Below are 25,151 nucleotides of genomic sequence, written 5' to 3'. Positions count from 1 at the left end.
TTACATCTATGTTTGCATAATAAAATCTCGTAGGAAGTAATGATGTAAAGGTATCAGAACTTATATTCATAATTTTTTTTTTTACATTTATATTATTTCCCCACTTTCGTGCAGAGTAAAGAAGGGAAGAGCCCCTTACACATGGCTGCCATACACGGAAGATTTACTCGTTCCCAAATTTTAATACAAAATGGTATGTTTTTGCACCTTTACATAACCATCTGTTCCTGTGAGACTGACCCTAGTAACATTATTTTTTTCGACGTTCTCCACAGGTGGTGAAATTGATTGTGCTGATAAATATGGCAATACCCCTCTGCATGTTGCCGCTAGATATGGGCATGAGCTGCTAATCAGTACATTGATGACAAACGGTGCTGATACTGCAAGGTGAGATTTCAAGAAACTAGGAGAACCATGTAGCGTTTGTCTTACTACTGGTGGTGTGCTGTAGTAGAAAGCACAACACTAATTATTCATCACACCGTCCATAAGGGAGGGGGCATGTATGAAAATTGTTCTCCTATCAAACTGAGGCATTTATGCACACTATTCACGTTTCATGCAGAATCAAGTTCAATATTGAGCTTTACTATTCAGAGATATGTTCAGATCTGCATCGTGACTTCTGTTTATAACCAAAGCCACAATGCGACGTATAGTTATGTAGTTTAGTATGGTTGAAGAAAGACACATGTCCGTCAAGTTCAACCAAGGGATGGGAGAAAGGGAAGGGATGTGGGTAAACTTTAGAACTCTGTCTTAGCCCTATTGATGCAAAGGAAGGTAAAACAAAAACCCATAAGCAATCTGCCCTAAAAAGGGAAAGTTTCCCTCTGGATCCCAAGTAGCGATAAGACTGGATCAACATTCAAACAAGAATTCTATACATTTATATATGCGCTGATGTTAAAGAAGACTTGTTCCCTCTGGAGAATCAACCTTTTTGTTTCTCCAGAAGGAGGGAGTGCTCCCTTATTTTTTACTGTATTTCTTATATGGGCCATTTATATATTTATGCAAATTAATTGTGTCCTGGCTTAGTCTTTTCAAGACTAGATGAATTTAAATATTTTACTCTTTACTCAGAACTTAGATTCTCCATGCCCCTTATTAGCTTTGTTGCTCTTCTTTGTATTTTTTCTAACTCCAGGGCATCCTTTCTATGATCTAGAGCCCAGAACTGAACTGCATATTCTAGATGAGGCCTCACTAATGCTTTGTAAAGGGGCAATATTACATCCCTGTCCCGCGAGTTCATGCCTCTTTTAATACAAAACCGTATCCTGCTTAGAGCTGATTGACACTGCATGCTGTTATTTAGTCAGTGATCTACAAGTACACCCAGATCCTTCTGGATAAGTGACTCTCCCAGTTTAACTCGCCATAGGACATATGGTGCATGCAGATTATTAGTTCATAGATGCACAACTTTACCTTTTGTCCACATTGAATCTCATTTGCCAAGTGGATAGCATTGGCGCCCGACAGACCCATTGACTTACAATAGAGACTCATTTTTAATAGGAGCTTTTGCACTGCCATTCAACGCTATTCAAATTTGCATCGAAGCCGCCGACTTAATCTGAACAGCGCCTAATTCCCATTTATTCTTATCTGGAGCCTCCATCGCAAATTCTTGGATATGAAAAATAGCACTACATGCAGCACAATTCTTTCTGTCAAAGCCACGCACCCTTGACAGACCCCATTGTAAGTCGATGGGATCTGTTGGGCGCTGGTCGTATATTCTACGACAATTCAGTTAATGCCAATTTTTTTCTAATTACTAATTTTGGGTTTGAACTGAACAAATGTTATTGATACTTGGCATTACTGCAGGCATTAATCAATGTCTTTGTAACAGGCGTGGCGTTCATGGTATGTTTCCCCTGCACTTAGCCGTTTTGTTTGGCTTCTCAGACTGTTGCCGAAAGCTACTTTCCTCAGGTAAGGGACTGTTACTTTTTATACATCAGTATTCAAAATAACGGACTAAAGATGTGGAAACTTTTAACCTTATAATGCATAACATTTTCCCCACTTAGGTCAGTTGTACAGCATAGTGGCCTCCTTGAGCAATGAACATGTGCTGTCTGCCGGCTTTGATATCAACACACCTGACAACCTCGGGAGGACCTGCCTCCACGCTGCTGCTTCAGGAGGGTGAGTGATCAGGAAGCGTGAAGACCTGTTTAGAACTATGCTGATATCACGATCCGTGTTAGCACAAACAAAGATATTTTCAAGAACTGTGACAACTAATAAAGAGGTTTTCTGAGATTGTACAACAATCGGTCCTTAGAATAGGCCATCAGTGAGGGTGCCGGGGGCTAATATGTTGTACCAGACACTGCTGTATATGGACATCAATGGGTCCACTGCAGCCGTGATGATTTCTGCTCTGAGACTAGGATCCCAGGGGCAGGAAGTTCACTAAGCACACATAGAACTGTTCTTAGGCCAGTTTCACAAAGGCATATTTTTAAAAGTGCGTAATACGGATCTGCAACATTGATGTATTGTGGATTATATTGCGTCAGTATTACAGATCCATAATACTGATAGGCTATCTTCGAAGGAAAAATTGACAAACGTAAGACAGCCCTTTTGAAAGAAGGATGTACTACTGTTGACATACTAATGCAATACGTTAGGGCTGCATCCGTATCCTAAACTCCCCATAGACTTCAAGGTGGTTGTTTACGTAGTGCATGCTTATACGTACTTATTTTATTAGCACATGTAAACAGCCTCCTAGATTACAATTAGCGCTTTATTATGGACAGAAAAAAACGGATGTAATAATGATTAAAAATATGCTTGTGCAATGCAGCCTTAAGATAGGCCATACTATGTAAAATACCGGAAACTTCCTTTAAAGGGGTTTTCCCATCAGAGACATTTGACATATCCACAGGATATGTCATAAATGTCAGATCGATGCGGGTCCCACCTCTGGGACCTGCACCTATCTCTAGAACGGGGCCCCCTGAACCCCATTCTTCCGCTCTTTTCTGTGGCTGAAGCGTTTGATTTCCAACCATGAATTGCGGAAATGGTGCAGATTGCGGAGCGGTTTCCATAAGTCACATAGAACAGAATGGTAGCTATGGAGACAGCGTAGCACGCATGCTACGCTGCTTCCGTAACTGTCATTTACTACTATGGGTGTTACGGATATGGCGTAGCTCAGCGAGCTACTCTGTTTCCATAATTCATGGTCGGGGCTCACATGCTTCAGCCACAACACGGATCAGTAGAACGGGTTTAGGGGGCCCCGTTCTAGAGATAGGTGCAGGTAACTTATCAACCTTTCTATGCCAGAAAAGTCACAATTTGCTGTCCAAATTGCGACTTGCCCTTTTTGCACCACCCACGACACTTTTGTAGAAAGGGACCTCTGGGAAAGTGCGTGACCACCGTGACCCAACAAATTTATTATAATTTGCGCCAGGCTAATTGTAACATAAGGACACGTTAAATGGCCTATGACCGGTGCAACGGGCGCCGATCAATTAGATAGCTCGTTGATCGGCGCTCGTTTGCTCCAGTCACATGGAGCTATGTATGGGGACGAGCGTTCGTTACTACGATCGCTCGTCCCCATACGTTGTTATTTTGTCGGCAATGCGTCTCCCGGTTTACGGAGGGAGATGTGCTGCTGACAACCGTAATATTTAAAGTTTTGACAACCATACAATCAGCAGATGAACGAGCATTTGGGCAATTATCGTCAACGAGCGTTCTGTGAATAATTATAATCGCCCAAGGTAAAAGGGCCTTAAGCGTGTATGTCTGGATCTTTCCACCAATGCATGCTAACCGAAGGGAAAAATTTGTGAATGGGACCTTATTTTACCGCAGGTCGCACTGCTCTCCTGCTTCTCATATATGCACCACACCATATATACTGTACATTGTTTACTAGCAATGTACCATATGTACCCGTTTGGTATTGTTTTTTTTTTTTATATATATAGTTTACTTTACAAAAATAAATAGAGATTCAAATCGAAAATCGTCCATAGTGTTGAAAAAAAATCTAGATCCAGTTTTTTCGCGTAATCTCCCAGCTCTTGTGTTTGTGTGATATATATATATATCTAATCTGGCAATTGACTGGGTTTAGCAACAATGTGCCGTGTTCCTGTTTATTGTATGATTACATGATAAACATGGACATATTTGAGGTGTTCAGAATGAAATATACATTTTTGTGTAAGGCTATATGTTCACACGCCAAATTTTTAATGTGGAAAAATCTGATGTGGAATTGGCCAAGAAACAGCGACAGAAATCTGAGACTGACCCTGACGAGGTTTTGCAGTAAAAATGGGGCTAATCTGTCTGTGGTTACCCGACTTGGTTTTCGCAGTGCTGTAGTAAAACACATAGAAATCAGAGTGAACGTTCTGCTGTGTAAACCCGGCCTGTGGGTATCTTTATGGTTGTCTTTTTCCAAATTGTATTGCAGAAATGTTGAATGTCTTAATTTGCTGGCAAGCAGTGGCGCTGATCTGATGAGACTAGATAAATTTGGAAGGTAAGCTTAAATCTGACATGTAATGCCAATATACAGTATATAGTGTGCATGTAAGTAGTTTCTATAAAACAAAGGCTTTTTCTAGTAAATTATTTCTGTTTAGATTTATACATCTAGCTATATCTAGAGAGTTCTTCCATAAAAAGAAAACCATTTCAGATGTAATATCGCTGTATGGCAACCATACCCATTCCTATTTTCCCATTTATTCCGTATGTACAAAAATGCTTAAAGAGGCTCTGTCACCAGTTTTTAACTGCCCTATCTTCTACCTAATCTAATAGGCTCTTTAATGTAGATAAGTAATGTGGTGGTTTTTTTTATGATCATTTAAAGTGTTGTGCAGATTTGTTCTTCATGCCCAACTGGGTGTTTTTTTTTATTCTTGACAAAGTGGGCGTGGTAAAGAGAAGAGTATGACGCTGACCAATCAGCGTCCTACACTTCTCTTCATTCATGTCCAGCTTAATCCACAGCCCCGCGTGATCTCGCGAGATCATGCTGTGCTGTCACTTACTCCCGCAGTTCCTTCATACAAGCGACGGGAGAATGACAGGACATCACCACCAGCCTGGCTCTTTACTTTTTTTATAGCCGACTCCCCCCAAACCCCCCCATTTCAGCACCGTTTATTTTATCTTTTGTAGCTGCCCCCAGTCCCCCGCAATCCTCTTCCATTCCCCCGCAAACAGCCAGCTAATCTCGGGCGGCTGATATCATTGCTAATTTATGAATAAATTGACAACTGATCAGTCCCCTCCACCCAGTTAACAGGGCGTCAACCTAATCTCCACTGACAGAGCAGGTTAGGGTCATGCCTCGTTGACTGTGGGAGGTGAAGATCGTCCAGTTGACAATTTTTGTTCATAAATTCTCAAATCAGCTGCCGACATACTGGTTGAGTGGACGGAAGCTGATTGCAGAGGAACTGAGGCACCCACAGACACTAAATAACCGCCGCTGTAATCGGGGGTGGGGGGTTTGGGTAAGCAGTAACTTTTCTGGGGTCATGACAGGTCCTCTTTGAGAACTGGAAATGGCTGACATAGACCTTAGGCCTCATGCACAGGACCGTGATTTGCAGCTCGGACTGCCGCGGAGTGTCACCCGCGGGCCGCCCACAAATCGGCTGTGCACATGGCCGTGAGCATTCATTTCAATGAGCCTGGACCGCTTAAGACATGTCCTATCTGCAGATTTGCGGGTAAAATTGCGGCCGAAAAAAATACGTTCATGTGCATGGGGCCTTAGGACTGGATTGGCTGGCCATCTCATTTCTATAGTGACAATCATATCGATTTTTTTAATTTTTTTTTTCTGACCCTGTTGTTGCCCTTTTGAGGTAAGCAGCAACACCAAAGTTGTCTGGTAGCCACTTCTCTTTCATTTAGTGTTGATTTTAAGGTGTGTTTTTGTGTTAATTTGGCAGTCAGAGCTTATCTTTTAGCATTGTAGTCTTCTCAAAGGGTTATTACCTTCTCTGACATTTATTGCATATTCAAAGGACTCGCACTGATCTCTAGAACAGGGCCCACTTAGCCCCGTCCTACATTCCGCCGCTGGTCTCCGGCCACTTTTATGAGGTAGCCAATTTTATTTTATTTTATTTTTTTTAAACCTTCAATCACATTTTTCTATTCTGTTTCCGTAACCTCCATAGAAGTGAGTGAGTTCTGCAAGTTATTCACTTCTATGAGTTCTGGAAACCGGTAGCAAATCGCGCTTGGCTGCTTCCGAAAAACCCAACCACATTGTCAGACAGTGGCCGGAGCCCAGCAGCAGAATGTAGGATGGATTGTCAGGCGGCTTCATTCTAGAGATAGGTGGGACCCGCAATCTATCAGACATACTGTGGATATAACATTAATTTCCAAAATGGGAATACCCCTTTAAGGCTTGGTTTACTATTAACTATTGTTGAGAGTATCTGAAAAAATCCAAATGAAGGGAAGTTGTTGGTAAACTAAAATTCTGAACCTATTTTGTTTAACTTTAGAACCTCACAAATTACCTCTGTATTGTTTTTTTGTTTTTACAATCTGAGTTTGTAATTTATTTTTATTTTTTTATTGTAGGACACCGCTGCATTATGCTGCTGCCAATGGCAGCTACCAGTGCACAGTGACTCTGGTTACTGCTGGAGCCAGTGTTAATGTGGCAGACTTCAAAGGCTGCACACCCTTACACTATGCTGCTGCTTCAGATACCTACAGGAGGTGAGTGCACATTGAATATATTTTTTGTCTCGTTAATATTCTTGGGGGACCCAGCACCTTGAGTATCTTCCCACAGACAAAGTGCAAGTTAAATGGCATAATAGTTTTATAGCTCAGGTCGTTACAAATGTTTTACTTTTTTTTTTTTTTCAGAATAAATCATTTTGTAAGGGGAAAATGTTTTGTTTTTTTATTTTTTTTACTCGGGATTGCAGTGTATTGGGCCTGTCAGTGTAAAACTTACAGGCATCTATTCAGCCATGCCTTTGGCAGGGCACAATAGGCATTCACTAAAGACAGACGTGGGGGCCTTTGTTAGGCTCCCGGCTGCCATAAAAATCGTCACATTGCGTGTGTGCCGATGGGGTAAGAGAGGGAGACCATCCCTCTTAAACCACTTGGATGGCGTTGTCACTATTGACCGTGACCTCTGAGGAGTTAAATAAATGGGCAGGATCGATTCTGACTTTGATCTTGCCCGCTAGAACAGATGCCCGGCTGTCTTTACTTATATCACAGCAACGCCTTTTCATAGCCCTGTGGCATAAGTATCCTTCACGGCTGGCGTGAAAACACTTGGCGGTCATATAGGGGTTAAAGGTCCCTGCTATGGCTTTCTTGCAAGGGGTGGCACATGCGGTTCCTCCATTCAGGCATCCTACTGAGCCGTGGGATCTTAATTTGGTCCTGCAGTTTCCTCCCTTCGAACCCTTAAGGGATGTTTCTTTTAGTCTCCGATCCTGGGACGTTGCTTTCCTGTTGGCTATCACCCCCATGAGACCAGTTTCTTCTGTCTTTCTTAAAAGTCTCCCCTTTTTTGGCATCCATTGGGATAAAGTGGTGTTCCGACCTAATCCTTCCTTTCTCCCGGATGTGGTCTCTGCCTTCTATATCAATAAAGGGATTATCATCCCTTCCTTCTGCCCCTCCCCATCTCGCCTGAGGGAGCGGCCTTTGCACTTGACATGGTAAAAGCACACTGCATTTATCTGTCTGCAAGCAAGTTGTGTCGGTGCTCTGTGTCTCTTTGTCCCTCGAAGGACTGCGCAAGGGATTGGCAGCGTCCAAGGTCACCATTGCTCGTTGGGTCTGGTCTGTGATTTAGTTATTGGTCCAAGGCTAAAGTTCCTCCTCTTCAGGTCACTGCACCTTCTACAAGGGATGTTGGTTCTGCAGACATGTGCGTTAGGCGGGTTGCATGGCTGTTCGTTTTCCTCTTATTTTCTTCCCACCCTATCAGATTGCTTTAGTGGTGCTGTAGGACGTCCATCCCATGGTGATGTGTTCCCCCAATGATATTAGCGAGAGAACTCCCTGTAAAATGTTTTTCTGTTGAATTTATTAGGAGCAAAGATCCTGCCCTCTTCTGTTGCTCTGCTTTTGTACAAAATTATGTGTCGCCAAATAAAAATTATCTTTAAGTAAGTTACTTATTTTTATTTTATGTTTTTTGCTGTATTTTTCTTTTTTTTTTCTTCCACAAGGTGGAAAGTATTAGGAAAACATATCAAATTATTATTTCATTTCTATGTTGGCCACCAGAGGGAGCACTTCCCAGAATTACAGCAAGGTGAATCGGGCAGAGCAGCGTGACCTACAGTAGCTGCTGTAAATGTGGGAGGGAGACTCACCCCCCCTATTTTTGGCTACAAGCCAGAAAAAAGTGTCTTTGAATTGCTAAGCATTGTCCAGCTCTCATTTTGGGAGTGCTTTTACAATGCCAGCTGACAGCTCTAGGACACACCAAGGCTAAGAATGATGAAAGTCAAGAGGGAAACCCCTGTGGTAAATGATTTCAGTTGACGGGTTCACACGGAGCGTATTTGACTGTTTTTGACGCATTTTACGTGCCGAAAAACTGTTTGAACGCTTGATTAAAGGGAATGTGTTGCCAGAAAAACATGTTTTTTTTAAAAAAATTAAACATTTAGTGTGTGGGTGATTAAACATTGTTCAAATTTTTTTTATTTTTTTGCACGAGTCCAGGAAATATTATAAATTATTTCTAATTTATAATACTACCCATTTTTGGTCACTAGATGGAGCTGTTCCCAAAATTGCAGCATTGCAACGTTGGGTTAAAAGCCCTCGCTCTAGTGAGCTCTCAGCATCCCCCCCTCCTTTATCCTGGCTAGTGCCGGGATAAACGAGGGGTTTGAAAGGTTTAACCTCCTACACTATGTGTCGCCATTTTTTGAGGTAACCCACAGTGTAGTAGGTTTACATACAGTAGTAAACACACACAAACACTAACATACATTGAAATCTCTTACCTGCTCCTGCCGCCGCGGCTCCCTCCGGCCCGTCCGCTCCCTTTGCTGCCGCTGTTCCATGTGCACAAGTCCGGAAGCCGCAACCGGAAGTAGTAATATTACTGTCCGACCGCGACTTCCGGTCCACAGGAAAATGGCGCCGGACGGCGCCAATTTCGAATAGGACTGTGTGGGAGCGGCGCATGCGCAGTTCCCACACAGACGCCGTACACGGCAGTCAATGGGACGGGAGCCGTTCACAGTCCCTATGGGACTGTGGCTGCCGTATTCCATGTCTGTGTGTGTCGTTAATCGACACACACAGAAATGGAACAAAAAATGGCAGCCCCCATAGGGAAGAAAAAGTGTAAAAATAAGAAACAGTAAAACACAAACACACAAATGAAAATAAACGTTTATATTAAGGCACTAACATCTTTAACATATAAAAAAATTATTTGTGATGACACTGTTCCTTTAAGCTTTGAATTTACATCAAAGCCGGGTACTATCCAGTACCTGACCATCTGTAGTGATGGTCGGGCACTGGGGCATCCGCAGGCTGGTAGTATTAGGCTGGGAAGGGCCAAAAACAGTGGCCCTTCCCACCCTGGTAATGCTAGCCTGCGGCTGTTTTATTGTATGTGGCTGGTTATGAAAATGGGGGGGGGGCCCACGTAGTTTTCGTCAATTTAGTCATTTTTTTAAAAAAAGCAAATGACGTGGGGTCCCCCCCCCTCCTGTTTTTGGTCCTTCCCAGTCTAATAATACCAGCCTGCGGCTGCCCCAGTGCCTGACCATCACTACAGATGATCAGGTACTGGATTGTACCCGGCTCCTTCTGATGCCCCAGGTGGCGGTGGATACCGGGGTAATAATGGGGGGTTAGTTGCAGCTTTTTTTACTGGCCAACACTAAGCCCCGCCTTAGTAATGGACGTCGTCAAACAAACTGCCATTACTGAGGTGCTAATAAAGTATTAAAACAAACCGGCCTCAGAATTTTTTTTATTTATTATTGTGATAAAAACTCCCCCACACAACCCTCTTTCTCCGTTTTATATAAAAGATAAAAAAGTAGATCGACATAATCTAACGAATCTTCGACGTAGTCCAAACGGTCTAGTGGAACCTGCAAAACAAAAAAAAGAAGTTAGTAATATGCTGCTGCATCTTCATTCCTTGCTCCTACTATGAATCGCCATGTAGTTACACGGCGATTCACCGCTGCTCTGTCGAGCGCACACACACACCCCCAGCCAGCCAGCGTGGCGTTCCCCTATATATTCAATGAGAGAACATTTTTACAATGAGTGCAAAAATCCAGTTATCTCACAGCTAATTTGTATTTCAATGACTGCTCTGCAGAACATGTTCATTTTTACTGGCATTCAGTGTTTGAATATTTAGCGTGCTTCATGTGCATGTGTGATTAAGACTAGAAGAATTGGAATCACAATTCATTGTTTTGCAGGGTTCCCCATACAGGCTCCAAGTCTTCAAATCAGGCAGAGCAGTCCAGGTAATACACAAGTCTTGTCCGTTTTTATGCTTAATTTGTCTGTACTACTACCACTTGTTATTGCAAATTAAAAACAGGAGTAAGGACTTAGCAAGACTGCTGCATTACAGCTGAAATTGGGTCGAATCACGTCAGGCAATGTTAGTAAATCTTTCTAAAAAAAAAATCTCTTATGGGATATGATTACCTTATTGGAGCGTACTTTATTGCCCCCCTCCGTCTCTAGGTGGTTTCCAACAGGCGTTTATGTTCTATATAGGAGGGGGGTTTGTTGCCAAGGATAACTGAGAATGGAAGGGGGAGGAGAACCTGTACTTACAGACTTGTTGGCCTGTTCGTGGCCGGCTAACCGATATTGTCCCCATAGCATCTAATATGGCTGACAGGTTACATAGTTAGTACGGTTGAAAAAAGATACATGTTCATCAAGTTCAACCAAGCGATGGGAAAGGGGAAGGGAAAAATTTCTACACATCAGAGCCAATATTTTTTTTGTTCTAGGAAATTATCTAAGCCTTTTTTAAAGCCATCTCCTGTCCCTGCTGTGACCAGCTCCTGCGGTGACTAATCCATAGATTCACATTTCTCACAGTAAAGAAGGCTTGTCGCCTCTGCAGGTTGAAAGTTTTTTATTTCTCCAGACGGAGGGAACAGGATTTCACCATATTTTTTGTATGTGCCATTAATATATTTATAGAAGTTAATCATGCCCCCCCCCCCCTTTAGTCGTTCTTTTTTCAAGGCTAAATAGGCTTCATTCTTTTAATCTTAGATTCTCCATGCCCCTTATTAGCTTTGTTGCTCTTCTTTGTCTTTTTTCCAACTCCAGGGCACCCTTTCTATGATCTAGAGCCCAGAACTGAACTGCATATTCTAGATGAGGCCGCACTGTTTTGTAAAGTGGCATTATTACATCCCTGTCCTGCGAGTCAATTCCTCTTTTAATACACGACAATATCTTGCAGGCCTTTGAAGCAGCTGATTGACACTGCATGCTGTTATTTAGTTTATGATCTACAAGTACACTCCGATCCTTCTCAACAAGTGACTCCCCCAGTGTAGCTCCCCTAGGACATATGATGCATGCAGGTTGTTGGCAAATGAAGTTTAATGTAGCTAAATGTAAAGTTATGCATCTGGGTACCAAGTGGATGCCCAAACACTCAGTTTGTTTAAATCTGCTTGCATTTTACGAACATCTTCCATAGACTGAACATTATTACATAGCTTGGTGTCATCTTCAAAAATAGAAAGTGTTGTTAATCCCATCCTCCATATCACTAATAAATAAGTTGAATAATAGTGGTCCCAGCACTTAACCCTGGGGTACACCACTTATAACCGGGGACCATTCAGAGTAGGAATCATTGACCACAACTCTCTGGATACGGTCCTTGAGCCAGTTCTCAATCCAATGACAAACTACATTCTAAACCTATAGTCCTTCATTTACCCAAAGTCCAAAAACACTATATCCACAGCGGCCCCTCTGTCTAGGCTTCCTCTCCTCTTCATAAAAACAAATCCGGTTGGTTTGACAACTTCTGTCCTTAATAAAACCGTGCTGGCTGTCACTTTTTTGTCACATAATCCTGTATATAGTCCCTCAAACGTATTCCCCATTATGGATGTTAAGCTTAAAGGTCTATAATTACCCGGGGAAGACCTAGAGCCCTTTTTGAAAATAGGCACCACATTTGACCTGCGCTAGTCCCTTGGCACTATGCCAGTCACTAGAGAATCTCTAAATATTATGAAGAGGGGGACAGAAATTACTGAACTAAGCTCCTTGAAAACTAGGGTGTAACCCATCTGGTCCTGGGGCCTTCTGTACATTTATTTAATTTAGCTTGGACCATATCTACATTCAGCCAATTCAGTATATTAACTGATGTATTAACAGCAATGGCAACGGCTACACCAGCTGCTCTTTCTTCTGTTGTATATACAGAGCAAAATAACCCATTTTTAGGTGTAGCAAGTCAAAAACTTAAAAGCTCAGCAGTTTGTGCTTATGACTTCTAGCTTGAGAGACTAGGGTTGCACGATGCATCAAAAGATCTATACTATTTAGTGGCAGTGCACCCTCGACGGTTAAATACCGTTAATTCATGTATTTTGATAATAAGCTGCTCCTGACAAGAAGTGTGCGTGCAGTCAGCATAAAGTGATGTGGCCGGCGCTACACTGAGCGCCGGCACTGAAGACCGAGAACATGGAGCGTGCACTGCAAACCCCTCCCCCCTCCAAATGTACTTTGCCGGTGCTCATTAGTGCAGCGCTGGCCAAATCATGTCATGCTGACCGCGCAAGTAGATTTGTCAGGAGCGGAGCAATGGCTGTATTAAACAGCCGCAGACCCACTCTAACGGTGGAGATCAGAGAAGCCTCTGATCGCTGCCGCTATTCCCTTAACCCCTTAAGGACGCAGCCTAGTTTGGACCTTAAGGCTCAGAGCCCATTTTTCAAATCTGACAAATCTGACATATTTCACTTTATGTGGTAATAACGTCGGAATGCTTAAACCTATCCAAGCGATTCTGAGATTGTTTTCTCGTGACACATTGGGCTTTATGTTAGTGGTGAAATTTGGACGATATATTCAGTGTTTATTGGTGAAAAATTGCAAAATTTAGAGAATTTATAAAAAAAATAGCATAGAATTTAAATGCATCTGCTTGTAAAACAGATTGTTATATCACCCAAAATAGTTACTAGTTCATATTTCCCATATGTCTACTTTAGATTGGCATCGTTTTTTGAACATTCTTTTATTTTTCTTGGACGTTACACGGCTTAGAACATAAACCGCAATTTCTCATATTTTTAAGAATTTCAAAAGCCTTTTTTTTTTTTAAGGTACCTGTTCGGTCCCAAAGTGGCTTTGAGGGGCCTATGTATTAGAAACCCCCATAAAACACCCCATTTTGAAAACTAGACCCCCTCAAAGTATTCAAACCGCATTTAGAAAGTTTATTTAACCCTTTAGGCATTTCACAGGAATTAAAGCGGAGATGAAATTTGCAAATTTCATTTTTCTTGCTGAATTTCAATTGTATTCATTTTTTTTTCTGTACCAGAGAAACGCTACTAAATATGTATTGTCCAGATTCTGCAGTTTTAAGAAATGTTCCACATGTGTCTCTAGTGCGCTCGTGGACTAAAACACGAGCCCTAGAAGCAAAGAAGCACCTAGTGCATTTTGAGGCCTCTTTTTTTATTAGAATATATTTTAGGCAGCATGCCAGGTTTGAAGAGGTGTTGAGGTGCCAAAACAGTAGGAATCCCCCAAAAGTGACCCCATTTCGGAAACTACACCCCTCAAGGAATTAATTTATGGTTGTTGTTACCATTTTGACCACACAGTTTTTACACGCCACGTATTTGAATTGGGCTCTGAAATTTAAAAAAATGACATTTTTTACAATAAAATGTCATTTTTCATCAAAATGACTTATTTTCACAGGGAACAAAATACCCCATTTTGTTGCCCAATTTCTCCTGAATGTGGGAAGGAGCGCTGTGTGTTCTTTGGAGTGCAGATTTTGCTGGATTGGTTTTTGGGTGCCATGTCGCATTTGCAGAGCCCCAGAGGTATCCAAGCAATGGAAACCCACCAGAAGTGACCCCATTTTGGAAACTACACCCCTCAAGGAATTAATTTATGGGTAATGTGACCATTTAGACCCCATAGTTTCTTCACAGAACTTATTTGAATTGGGCTGGGAATTTAAAAAAAAAAAATAATTTTTTCCAATAATATGTAGTTTTACCTCAAAATTTCTTATTTTCACAAGAAATAAAATACTCCATTTTGTTTCCCAATTTGTCCTGAGTGCAGCAATACCCCATTTGTGGTGATAAACTGCCGTTTGGGCCCATGGGAGGTCTCAGAAGGAAAGGAGCGCTATTTGTTCTTTGGAGTCCAGATTTTACTGGATTGATTTTCGGGTGCCATGTCGCATTTGCAGAGCCCCAGAGGTATCAAAGCAATGGAAACCCACCAAAAGTGACCCCATTTTGGAAACTACACCCCTTAACCCCTTAGTGTCTAAGCCTGTTTTGGCCTTCAGGACCAGCCCCATTTTTGAAAATCTGATGTGTCACTTTATGTGGTAATAACTCCAGAATGCTTTTACCTATCCAAGCGATTCTGGGATTGTTTTCTCGTGACATGTTGTACTTTATGATACTGAAAAAATTTTGTCATTAAATTCAATATTTATTTGTAAGAAACGCCAAGATTTAGAGAAAATTAGCAAAAATTAGCATTTTTCTAAATTTGAATGTATTTACTTGTAAAACAGATAGTAATACCACACAAAATACATACTAGTTTATATTTCCCATATGTCTACTTTATGTTTGCGTCATTTTTTGAACATTCTTTTATTTTTCTAGGACGTTACAACGCTTAGAACTTTAGCAGCAATTTCTCATATTTTCAAGAAAATTTCAAAAGGCTATTTTTTCAGGGACCAGTTCAGTTCTGAAATGGCTTTGAGGGCCTTATATATTAGAAAGTCCCCATAAATCACCCCATTTTGAAAACTGCACCCATCAAAGTATTCAAAACAGCATTCACAAAGTATTTTAGCCCTTTAGGTGTTTCACAGGAATTAAAGCAAGTTAGAGGTGAAATTTACAAATTTCATTTTTTTTCTTCAAAAATTCATTTGTAATAAATTTTTTCTGTACCACAGAAGGTTTTACCCAAGAAATGCAACTCAATATTTATTGCCCAGATTCTGCAGTTTTTAGAAATACCCCACATGTGGCCCTAGCGCGGTCATGGACTGAAACACCGGCCTCAGAAGCAAAGGAGCACCTAGTGGATTTTGGGCCTCTATTTTATTAGAATATATTTTAGGTACCATGTCAGGTGTGAGGAGGCCTTGTGCTGCCAAAACAGTGGAAACACCCCAAAAGTGACCCCATTTTGGAAACTATACCCCTCAAGGAATTTATCTATGGGTATAGTTAGCATTTTGAACCCACAGTTTTTTTGCTAAATTTATTTGAATTAGTATGTGAAGGTGAAAATCTACTTTTTTTGTGAAAAAATTAGGAAATGTTAAATTTTTACAAGGAATAAAGTAGAAAAAACACCCCAACATATGTAAAGCAATGTCTTCCGATTATAGCAATACCCCATATGTGGTAATAAATTGCTGTTTGGACCCACAGCAGGCCTCAGAACAAAAGGAGCACCATTTGGATTTTGGATTTCTGATTTTGCTGGAATAGTTTTCAGTGCCGTGTCGCGTTTGCAATGCACTGGAGGGAAGAAAACCGTGGAAACCTCCCAATAGTGACCCCATTTTGGAAACTATACCCCTCAAGGAATTTATCTATGGGTATAGTTAGCATTTTGAACCCACAGTTTTTTTGCTAAATTTATTTGAATTAGTATGTGAAGATGAAAATCTACTTTTTTTTCTGAAAAAAGGTAGCCATTTTTAATTTTTACAAGGAATAAAGGAGAAAAAGCGCCCCAACATTTGTAAAACAATTTCTCCTGATTACGTAAATACCCCATATGTGGTAATAAACTACTGTTTGGACCCACACCGGGGCTTAGAAGGGAAGGAGCGCTATTTGGCTTTTGGAGCTCAAATTTAGCTGGAATGTTTTTGGGTGTCATGTCGAATTTGCAAAGCCCCTGAGAGACCGAAACAGTGGAAGCCCCCCAAAAGTAACCCCATTTGGGAAACTACACCACTTAAGGAATCTATCTAGGGGTATAGTGAGCATTTAGGCCCCACACGTCTTTTGCAGAATTTATTAGAATTAGGCCGTGAAAATTAATATCAACATTATTTCCACTAAAATGTTGAATTTTTTTCAATTTCACAAAGGATAAACGAGAAAATGCACCACAACGTTTGTAAAGCAATTTCTCCCGAGTACGGCAATACCCCATATGTGGTCATAAATGTTTTTTCATTAGAAAGTAATTAGCCCTTTACGAACTGATTCATGTTTTGCTTTTTCGTTTTTCCTCCCCGCTTTCCAAGAGCCACTACTTTTTTATTTTTCTGTCAATAGAGTGGTGTGGGGGCTTATTTTTTGCGGGACGAGCTGTCGTTTTTATTGGTACCATTTTTTGGTACGATGCCATATCGGTGGACATAAACGGCTGTTTGGGCACGCTGTAGGGCTCAGAAGGGAGGGACGCCATTTGGCTTTTGGAGCGCATATTTTGCTTGGTAGTAGCTCTGGCGTTTTGCTGGTATTTCAGTTTATAATGTTGGGGCACATGTAGGCTGGGCAGAGTACATCAGGGGCATAATAAGAGGGTATAATAATGGTTGTAAATAAATAATAACCCACAGATATGTGGCCAGTGTCGCACTGATAAATGGTGCCCGATCTTATCCACTTTTGGAACACTCTGCACATTTTGCATCGCCATAATCTGGGAGCCGGAACTTTTTTAATTTTTTCACCACCGGAGCCGTGTGAGGGCTTATTTGTTGCGGGACAATCTGTAATTTTCATTGGTACCATTTTGGGGTACATGCGATTTTGTTGATCACTTTTTATTCAATTTTTCGGCAAGCCAGGTGACAAATAAAAATCATTGTCCGAATTGATTGTTTTTGATTTTTGACGGCGTTTACCCTGGGCTATAAATGACTATTATACTTTATTCTGTGGGTCGGTACGATTACGGCGATACCATTTGTATATACGTTTTTTTATGTTTTGCAGCGTTTGAGCAATAAAATAACTTATTTAGAAAATAATGTATTTTCTGTGTCACCGTATTCTGAGAGCCATAACTTTTTTATTTTTCAGTCAAAAAAGCTGTGTAAGGGCTTGTTTTTTGCGGGACGGGTTGTAGTTTGTATGGGTACTATTTTGGCGTACATGCGACTTTTTGATCACTTTTTATTACATATTTTGTGAGGGGTGGTGACCAAAAAATAGTGATTCTGGCATTGTTTTTCGTTTATTTTTTTTGCGGCGTTCACTGTGCGGGAAAAATAATATTATAGTTTTATAGTTGGGGTCGTTACGAACGCGGTGATACCAAATATGTGTACTTTTTTTTTTACGTGTTCATTTTTTTTCCTGTAATGAAAGACTTATTATAGGAAAAAAAGCAGTTCTTGTTTATATCACTTATAACTTTTATTTTTACACTTTTTTTAAAACATTTTTATTCTTTTTTTTACTTTTTTCACTTGTCCCACTAGGGGACACTTAGACTTGCAGCTCTGATCGCTGCTGGAATACATTACACTACACACGTAGTGTAATGCATTTCAACTGTCATTGTGACGTGACAGTCACACTGACAGGAAGCCTACGACGACCACCCTCGGGGTGGTCCTCATAGGCTTCTGTACATGGCAACCCGGAAGCCATTGTCTGGCGTCCGGTTGCCATGGGTACCATCGCCAGCCCCCGTGATTTCACATGGGGGCTGCCGATCGGCGCTAAAGACCTTAATTGTGGCGTTCAAAATCGAGCGCCGCAATTAAGGGGTTAACTGCCGATATCAGCGGCGACAGGCCGCTGATCGGCAACGGGGAAAGCAGGGCTGACACACTGCACAGTTAACCGCCGCTGCGGTGTAGCGCCGCGCGGCGGTTAACTGTCAAAGCACTGACGTAACTGTACGTCAAGGTGCGCGAACTTACTGCTCACCATGACGTACAGTTACGTCATGGTGCATTAAGGGGTTAAGGAATTCATTTATTGTTGTTGTTACCATTTTGACTGCACAGTTTTTACACCCCATAAACTGTAATGTGTGTTCTCACGAGTATGGCAATACCCTACATGTGGCTGTTATCTGCTGCCTGGGCACGCAGCAGGGCTCAGAAGGGAAAGCTGAGGGGGATAAGCTGTGCAGAGTGCATCAGGGTAAGTAAAACTGGGGTAAATTAAAAATCAAGGGATGTAGGATACATTTTAAAACACTCTTTCATACAGAGCCTTAGTTTTTCAGGAAACGTGTCACATTGATATATTGTGTCCGCCCTTATCCCCCTCTTATAACAGACTTTGCAGCTCTTTTGACTTTTTCCCTTCTTGCCAGTTTGGGGAACTTCTCCTGGAAAGTGTTGCCCTGGTACGATGCGTGTGGCGTCGTTTCCAGAAGTACTGGGTGTCCCCCTTCTTGGTCCCTAAAGATTAGTTTCTTGATAATCACCTCTTGAAATTCCAGGAAGTTACCCTCTGGCCTGTACATCGACGTAGCACGTACGCATTGTATAATGCCATCTGTATGATGTGCACGGCCAGCTTCTTATACCACACCGCATGGCGCTGTAGGGCTTCAGGACTTGATCTGACAAGTCCACCCCTCCCATGTACCTATTGTAGCCCAGGATGTAGTCTGGTTTGGGGGTCTCTGTACTGGTGTGGCATCTCTCTTGTCTTGTACTTGACACACAATATGTTGCTGCTAGATTGTGCCCTGCTCTCACCCCTTCTTGTTTGCCCTGCAGAGTCTTAGGGAGGCCTCTCAGATTTCTTCTAGCAGTGCCGCATGCCGCAGGACTTCTGGAAGTGAGGCAGTTGAAGAGTGGGAAGCTGGTATAAAAATTATCCAGGTAGAGGTGGTAGCCCTGGTCCAGCAGTGGGTGCACCAAATCCCAAACAATTTTTGTGTTAATTCCCAGTAAGGGGAGGCATTCTGGGGGCTGAATACTGGTGTCCTTTCCTTCATATATCCTAAATCTGTAGGTATACCCTGATGCACTCTCACGCAGCTTATACATCTTCACACCATACCTTGCCCTCTTACCCGGCAGGTACTGGCGGAATTGAAGCCTGCCTTTAAAATGTACCAGGGACTCATCAATAGAAATACACTTCTCGGGGGTGAATGCTGGGAAAACCGGGCACTGAAATGGTCTAATAGGGGTCTCCATTTATACAAACGGTCAAAACTGGTGTCATCTCAGTGTGGGCACTGCTCATTATCAGTATAATGTAAGAAGCGAAGTATTGCCTCTTTCTTTTTTTTTTTTAGGTTACAGTTCAGTTCTGAAGTTGCTTTGAGGGGCCTATATATTAGAAACCCCTATGAAACACCCCATTTTAGAAACTAGACCCCACAAAGTATTCACAACAGCATTTATAAAGTTTATGAACCCTTTAGGTGTTTCACGGGAATTTAGAGCTTTTTGCCAGGAAATCCTTTTTATACCATTTTTTTTTTTATAACACAAAAGGTTTTATCAGAGAAACGCAACTCCATATTTATTTCCCAGATTCTCCAGTTTTGAGAAATATCCCACATGTGGCCCTAGTGCGGTAATGGACTGAAGCACCGGCCTCCGAAGCAAAGGAGCACCTAGTGGATTGTGAGGCCTCCTTTTTATTAGGCACCATGTCTGGTTTGAAGAGGTCTTGTGGTGCCAAAACAGTGGAAACCCCCCAAAAGTGACCCTATTTTGGAAACTAGACCCCTTGAGGAATTCATTGCAGTTTTCATGGGGTGCATGCGGCTTTTTGATCAGTTTTTATTCTATTTTTAGGTGGCGTGGTGACTAAAAAACAGCAATTCTACTATTGTTTTTTCATTCTATTTTTTTTACAGCGTTCACCGTGCGCTATAAATGACATATTCACTTTATTCTGCGGGGCGATACGATTACGGCGATACCACATGTTTATAGTTTTTTTTATGTCTTATGGCGTTTGCACAATAAAATACTTTTTATAAAAAATCTTTTACTTTTTGTGTTGCCTTATTCTAAGCGCCAGAACTTTTTTATTTTTCCATCAATAAAGCCGTGCGAGGACTTATTTTTTGCGTAACGAACTGTAGTTTCGATCAGTACCATTTTTCGGTACATGCGACTTTTTGATCTCTTTTTATTCAATTTTTTGGGAGGTGAAGTGACCAAACAATTGTGATTCTGGTACGGTTTATTATTATTTTCTTTTACGGCGTTCACCGCGCGGGATAAATAACAAAATAATTTTGTAGTTCAGGCCGTTACGGACGCGGCGATACCAATTATGTATAGTTTATTTGTTTGTTTATATATTTTTATTAATAATAAAAAGGACTGATCAGGAAAAAGGGGGGATTTTGACTTTTATTACTTTTGAAACGTTTATTTTCTTATTTTTACACCTTTTTTTTTTTTTACTTTAATTACTTTGTCCCACTAGGGGACTTGAGGGCAGGAGGCCCTGATCGCTATTCTAATACAATGCACTACATGCGTAGTGCAGTGTATTAGAGCTGTCAGCTACTCACTGACAGCAAGCACAGTGGGTTCTGACTGTCAGGTTCCACTAGGCTTCCATCGATGGCATAGCCGGACGCCATTGTTAGGTGTCCGGTTGCCATAGTCCCCATCGCCGGCCGCTATCGTGTAGCAGGCCGGCGATTGTAGCTTAACCCCTAAATGCCGCTTTTAAGGGGTTAATCAGCGGGGACACAGCGATCGTTCCCCGCTGTAGGAGCTGCGGCAGCTGCTGTACGAGACAGCAGCTGTCACAGCTCCTGCATGTGTCGGGAAGACGGCCGAAATGGCCGTTACTCCCGCAACGTCATATTCCTTCGCTGAGCGCGAACGGCATGGTCAGTGCGACGGAATATTACGTTGCTGAGCGTTAAGGGGTTAAACGCTGCAAGCAATCATTTTTACAATAAACATTAAAATAAGTCTCGATACATAAAATATACACATTTAGTATCGTCGCAACCGTAATAACCTGCACAACAAAATTTATAGCAGCATTTATGATATGTACGTTGTAAAAAATGAAACTAAAAACTGCTTTCACTTATTAATGTGAGGCACGAGGTGTTATGAATTTTGAACCTGCGTGTGACACTCACTAATCGTAATTAACCCAATGTTGTCCATTATGACTGACACATATGAGGTTAATTGCTATTCATTTGAGGCAGAGGTTCAAAATTCATCATGCTGTACCTCACATCAGAAAATGGAAGGACTTTTTTTTTGTCTTTTTTTTATTTTTACAAGGGAAGTGATTTTTTGCCTTTGCTGCAGTTTCTTAGTGGAGTCATTGTCACTGCCATTTCTACAGGGTTTTTTAAATGGAACGTGGTGACCCATCTGTCATGTCAGACACTAGAAGAGAATATTCCTGACAGGCAACCATTGTAACGCACTATGCTTGCTTCACGTGCAGGCCAAATGTTTTCATGTGTCCAACCTTTAGCCTATAAACCAAGCCTCCGTGGCCCCGCCACCCCTAGTGCTGTACAGGCCAAAGTGGAATGGTCCCATTCACTTTCACGGGTGGTTAGTGACCTTACTAATTTCACCCAGGCCATAATGGGCATCCGGGTGTACCTTTCCGACCGCTCCATCTTTGAATCCTCCATCCACGACTTCCCCATGTGGCAGGCCCCAAAAACTGGTTAGATCTGCTGGTTTGTCATTTGTATCGTCTGTTTAGTCGGTGTCCCAACCAGGCAGCCGTCTGCTGTTTCCTCCCCTGCTAAGAAGGTTTTGTCTGAGGGAGAAATTTCAACTCTTAACTGGATGAGAAGCAATCTTAAAGACAGTCTCCTCAATGTGGTTTGAGACACCTTACAGATCACAGATGGGGAACCGTTCTCCTTTACCTGAGGCGGACACCTTCCGTCATCCCAGCCGGTCTTACAAGTCCTTTCCCTCTCACTTAGTTTGAAGAGGTAGTCTCCGGAATAGAAAGGCCCTGACAAGAAGTTTTCCCATAACACTAATACTTGGGTCAGCAAAGCCTCCACTGCATGGGTTTGCCAACTTCGCTACTGTAATCTCTCTGGGGCACCCGATGAGGAATTAGTGGACCTCTCCCATCAGCTCTCTAGTGCAACAAAATATTTGTGAGAAGCCTCTCTGAATGCAGAACGCCTTGTGTCCCCCGCCTCATGCTTCCATTATCGCTATCCGCAGGACTTCCTGGTATAAATGGTGGTCTGACAAAACTTCTTCATAGCGGCCCGTGACCGCTCTTGCTTTAGCAGGTTCCTGACTGTTCAGGACCCGCCTAGATGAGATATCAGAAGTCACAGGTGGAAAGAGCTCATCTGCCTAAGACCAGGGTTTGTCCTGCCGCTGCTCAAGTGTGCAATGCTCTGCACACATTTCCCAAGTTCTACAGGGTGTGTACTTTTGCTTCAGCGGTTGTTTTCCTTGGTCACAAGGTTTTGCATTCATCTGTGATCAGGTCCTTTTATTCTACGTTCTCCACTCCTGGGGACTACTTTAGGACGTCCCACGGTCTGTGTCCCCCAATGAGATGAACGAGAAAAGGGTGGTTTTTTTTTTGTCTTTTGTTTTGGAGTGCTTACCGTTAAATCCTATTCTTGTCCTGTCCATTGGAGAATACGCCTCCCACCCGTTTGTTTCTACAGTTGATATGGTTGTCCGTTCTGCGTCTCCTTTTACTTATGTACAGACTGAATTAGTTAAGTTTCTGTAGGAAGGGCCAACACGCTTTCATTCTTAGCAGCTCGCATCCTAGTGGCAACAGCATATACAACGGTATATGTCCCCCAATGGGCAAGATGGGTGACCTCACTAATGTCACCCAGACCATAATGGGCATCCTGGTGTGCCTTCCCAACCACCCCATCTTTGGATCCTCCATCCATAACTTCCCCATGTGGCAGGTCCCAAAAACTGGTTAGAGCTGCTGGTTTGTCATTTGTATCATCTGTTCAGTCAGTCTCCCAAACGGGGAGCAGACTGCTGTTTCCTCCCCTGCTAAGAAGGTTTTGTCTGAGTACGATTTCTCCACATCCAGTCCAGAGTTGAAATTTCTCAAAGATCGTCTCCTCAATGCGGTTTGAAACACATTACAGATCACCGATGTGGAACCGTTCCCCTTACCTGAGGCGGACACCTTCCGTCATCCCACTGCTTGGACCCCCACCGATCACTGAAACGGGGTACCCATGCCTCAGTTTCTCCCCCCTATCTCCGGTTACGAGCAGCATGGATGAAGCAGGGGAGGAGCATGCACTGTGCCACACTGTTCAAAGTCCAGCACTACTTGTTTGCTCACCTGTAAAAATGTATACTTATGTCATTTTCTTACTATGTTTGGGGTGTCTGCCTGCACTTAAGATATATGATCATTACACTTGATCACCGTATTTATTCTTTCTCCTTAGAATGATGGACTCTAGTACTGTTAAAGGCCAGGAGTCTGAGGAAGAGGATGAGAAAGCATCACTAGAAAAAGAGGCTTTTTTGTAAGTGCTTTTATTATAAATGTAAATAACACATACATACCTCATGCAGTCTTTTCAGTAACATTATTATGTTCACACAGTGCCTTAGAATTTCTGCTGGACAATAATGCCGACCCTTCACTTCGCGATAAACAGGGTTATGCTGCTGTTCACTATGCAGCTGCTTTTGGCAACAGACAGAACTTGGAAATAGTAAGTGTCACTATGTGAATCATTGAGTGGAAAAAAAAATCCTTTTAAGCACAAAAGAAAAAAAAATGTTCATGCTACAAGGGACTGTATGTGGGATTTTACCATCTGCACATTAACATAGCAGTTTGTGATCCGCAGCTCCTAGAGATGTCCTTTAACTGCCTGGAGGATGTGGAAAGCACTGTACCGGTTAGCCCTTTGCACTTAGCAGTAAGTGTCATTGAATTTTGTAAGCATAATTATGACAAATCTGAAATAAATGTCTTCCGCAAATATGCAATAATGCTGATTTACTTGTGACTAAAACAGTTTCAAACTAAAATAACAGTACATCTTATGTCTTCCTTTTAAATGTAGTAATTGTTTCCCTTGTAGATGCAGCCTAGTACACATCTGTTTTCGTTATTCCGTCGTTCTGCTCAGAGGAGCAGAAAAAGGGAATAACCGGAGGCACTGGTTACATTGCACCACTGACACCACCGATGGTGAAGATTTGACAGTTCCCTGCTCTGTTTACTTATTCCGATGCAGCGACGTAAAAAGTCTATTGCATCAAAATAAGGCCCGTTAGTGACCGACGTAAAAACACTATGGGCCGGTCACTAACGGGTTAAAGTAATACCTAATGTGACTGCTAGATACAGTTCATTGTTTTTTTATATAATCCATAACTGGTGATTTCACTGCTTACCATGACATCTTTATTTATTTTTAACAAAGAACCTATACCCTACTCCTAATTGCAACATTAAAAAAAATTACTGCTTTGGAACTGAAGCAAGTAACAATTTAATGTCAACAGGCCTACAATGGTCACTGCGATGCCCTGAAAACTCTAGCGGAGACGCTTGTAAATCTGGACGTTCGTGATCACAAAGGCCGCACTGCGCTTTACCTCGCCACAGAAAGGGGTTTCACAGAGTGTGTGGAGGTTCTGATGAGCCACGGGGCCTCCCCTCTCATAAAGGACCGCAAGAAGAAATGGACACCATTGCATGTAGCAGGTAGGTAGTCATGTATATTTGCTGAACACCAACTATACTGTGCGGGCATTCAGTTTGATGATGTGCTTGTGGAAAACAAGTGGGCCTTCAGCACGGGATATTGGATACATTTCAGGAAACTGCTTAAGCAGAGAGATAGGAAAAAGGGCTTCTGGCAATTAAATCAACAGGCGATAAAATTCTTAGCTGGGAATCTTTTTTTTTTAAAAAAAAAAACTTTTAAAAGGA

General features: G+C 42.0%; 1 protein-coding gene across 4 annotated transcripts in view; it reads left to right on the top strand.

Annotated features, from left to right (window-relative positions):
* The window catches only part of ANKRD52 (ankyrin repeat domain 52), a 119,761-nt gene that overhangs the window by 33,141 nt on the left and 61,469 nt on the right, over positions 1-25,151 (top strand). For all 4 annotated transcript variants that reach the window (XM_075852152.1, XM_075852150.1, XM_075852151.1 and 1 more), the window contains exons 9-19: positions 115-193; positions 276-390; positions 1,868-1,950; positions 2,049-2,166; positions 4,478-4,546; positions 6,622-6,762; positions 10,488-10,535; positions 23,647-23,727; positions 23,808-23,919; positions 24,058-24,129; positions 24,722-24,923. In XM_075852152.1, the coding sequence (XP_075708267.1) occupies positions 115-193; positions 276-390; positions 1,868-1,950; positions 2,049-2,166; positions 4,478-4,546; positions 6,622-6,762; positions 10,488-10,535; positions 23,647-23,727; positions 23,808-23,919; positions 24,058-24,129; positions 24,722-24,923 (1,120 nt within the window). The remainder of the gene's footprint in view (positions 1-114; positions 194-275; positions 391-1,867; positions 1,951-2,048; positions 2,167-4,477; positions 4,547-6,621; positions 6,763-10,487; positions 10,536-23,646; positions 23,728-23,807; positions 23,920-24,057; positions 24,130-24,721; positions 24,924-25,151) is intronic.

Source organism: Rhinoderma darwinii, chromosome 2, assembly GCF_050947455.1.
Source record: "Rhinoderma darwinii isolate aRhiDar2 chromosome 2, aRhiDar2.hap1, whole genome shotgun sequence".
NCBI lineage: Eukaryota > Metazoa > Chordata > Amphibia > Anura > Rhinodermatidae > Rhinoderma > Rhinoderma darwinii.
The sequence above is the reverse complement of the archived record's forward strand: the minus strand, read 5'-3'. Positions and strand labels throughout refer to the sequence as shown.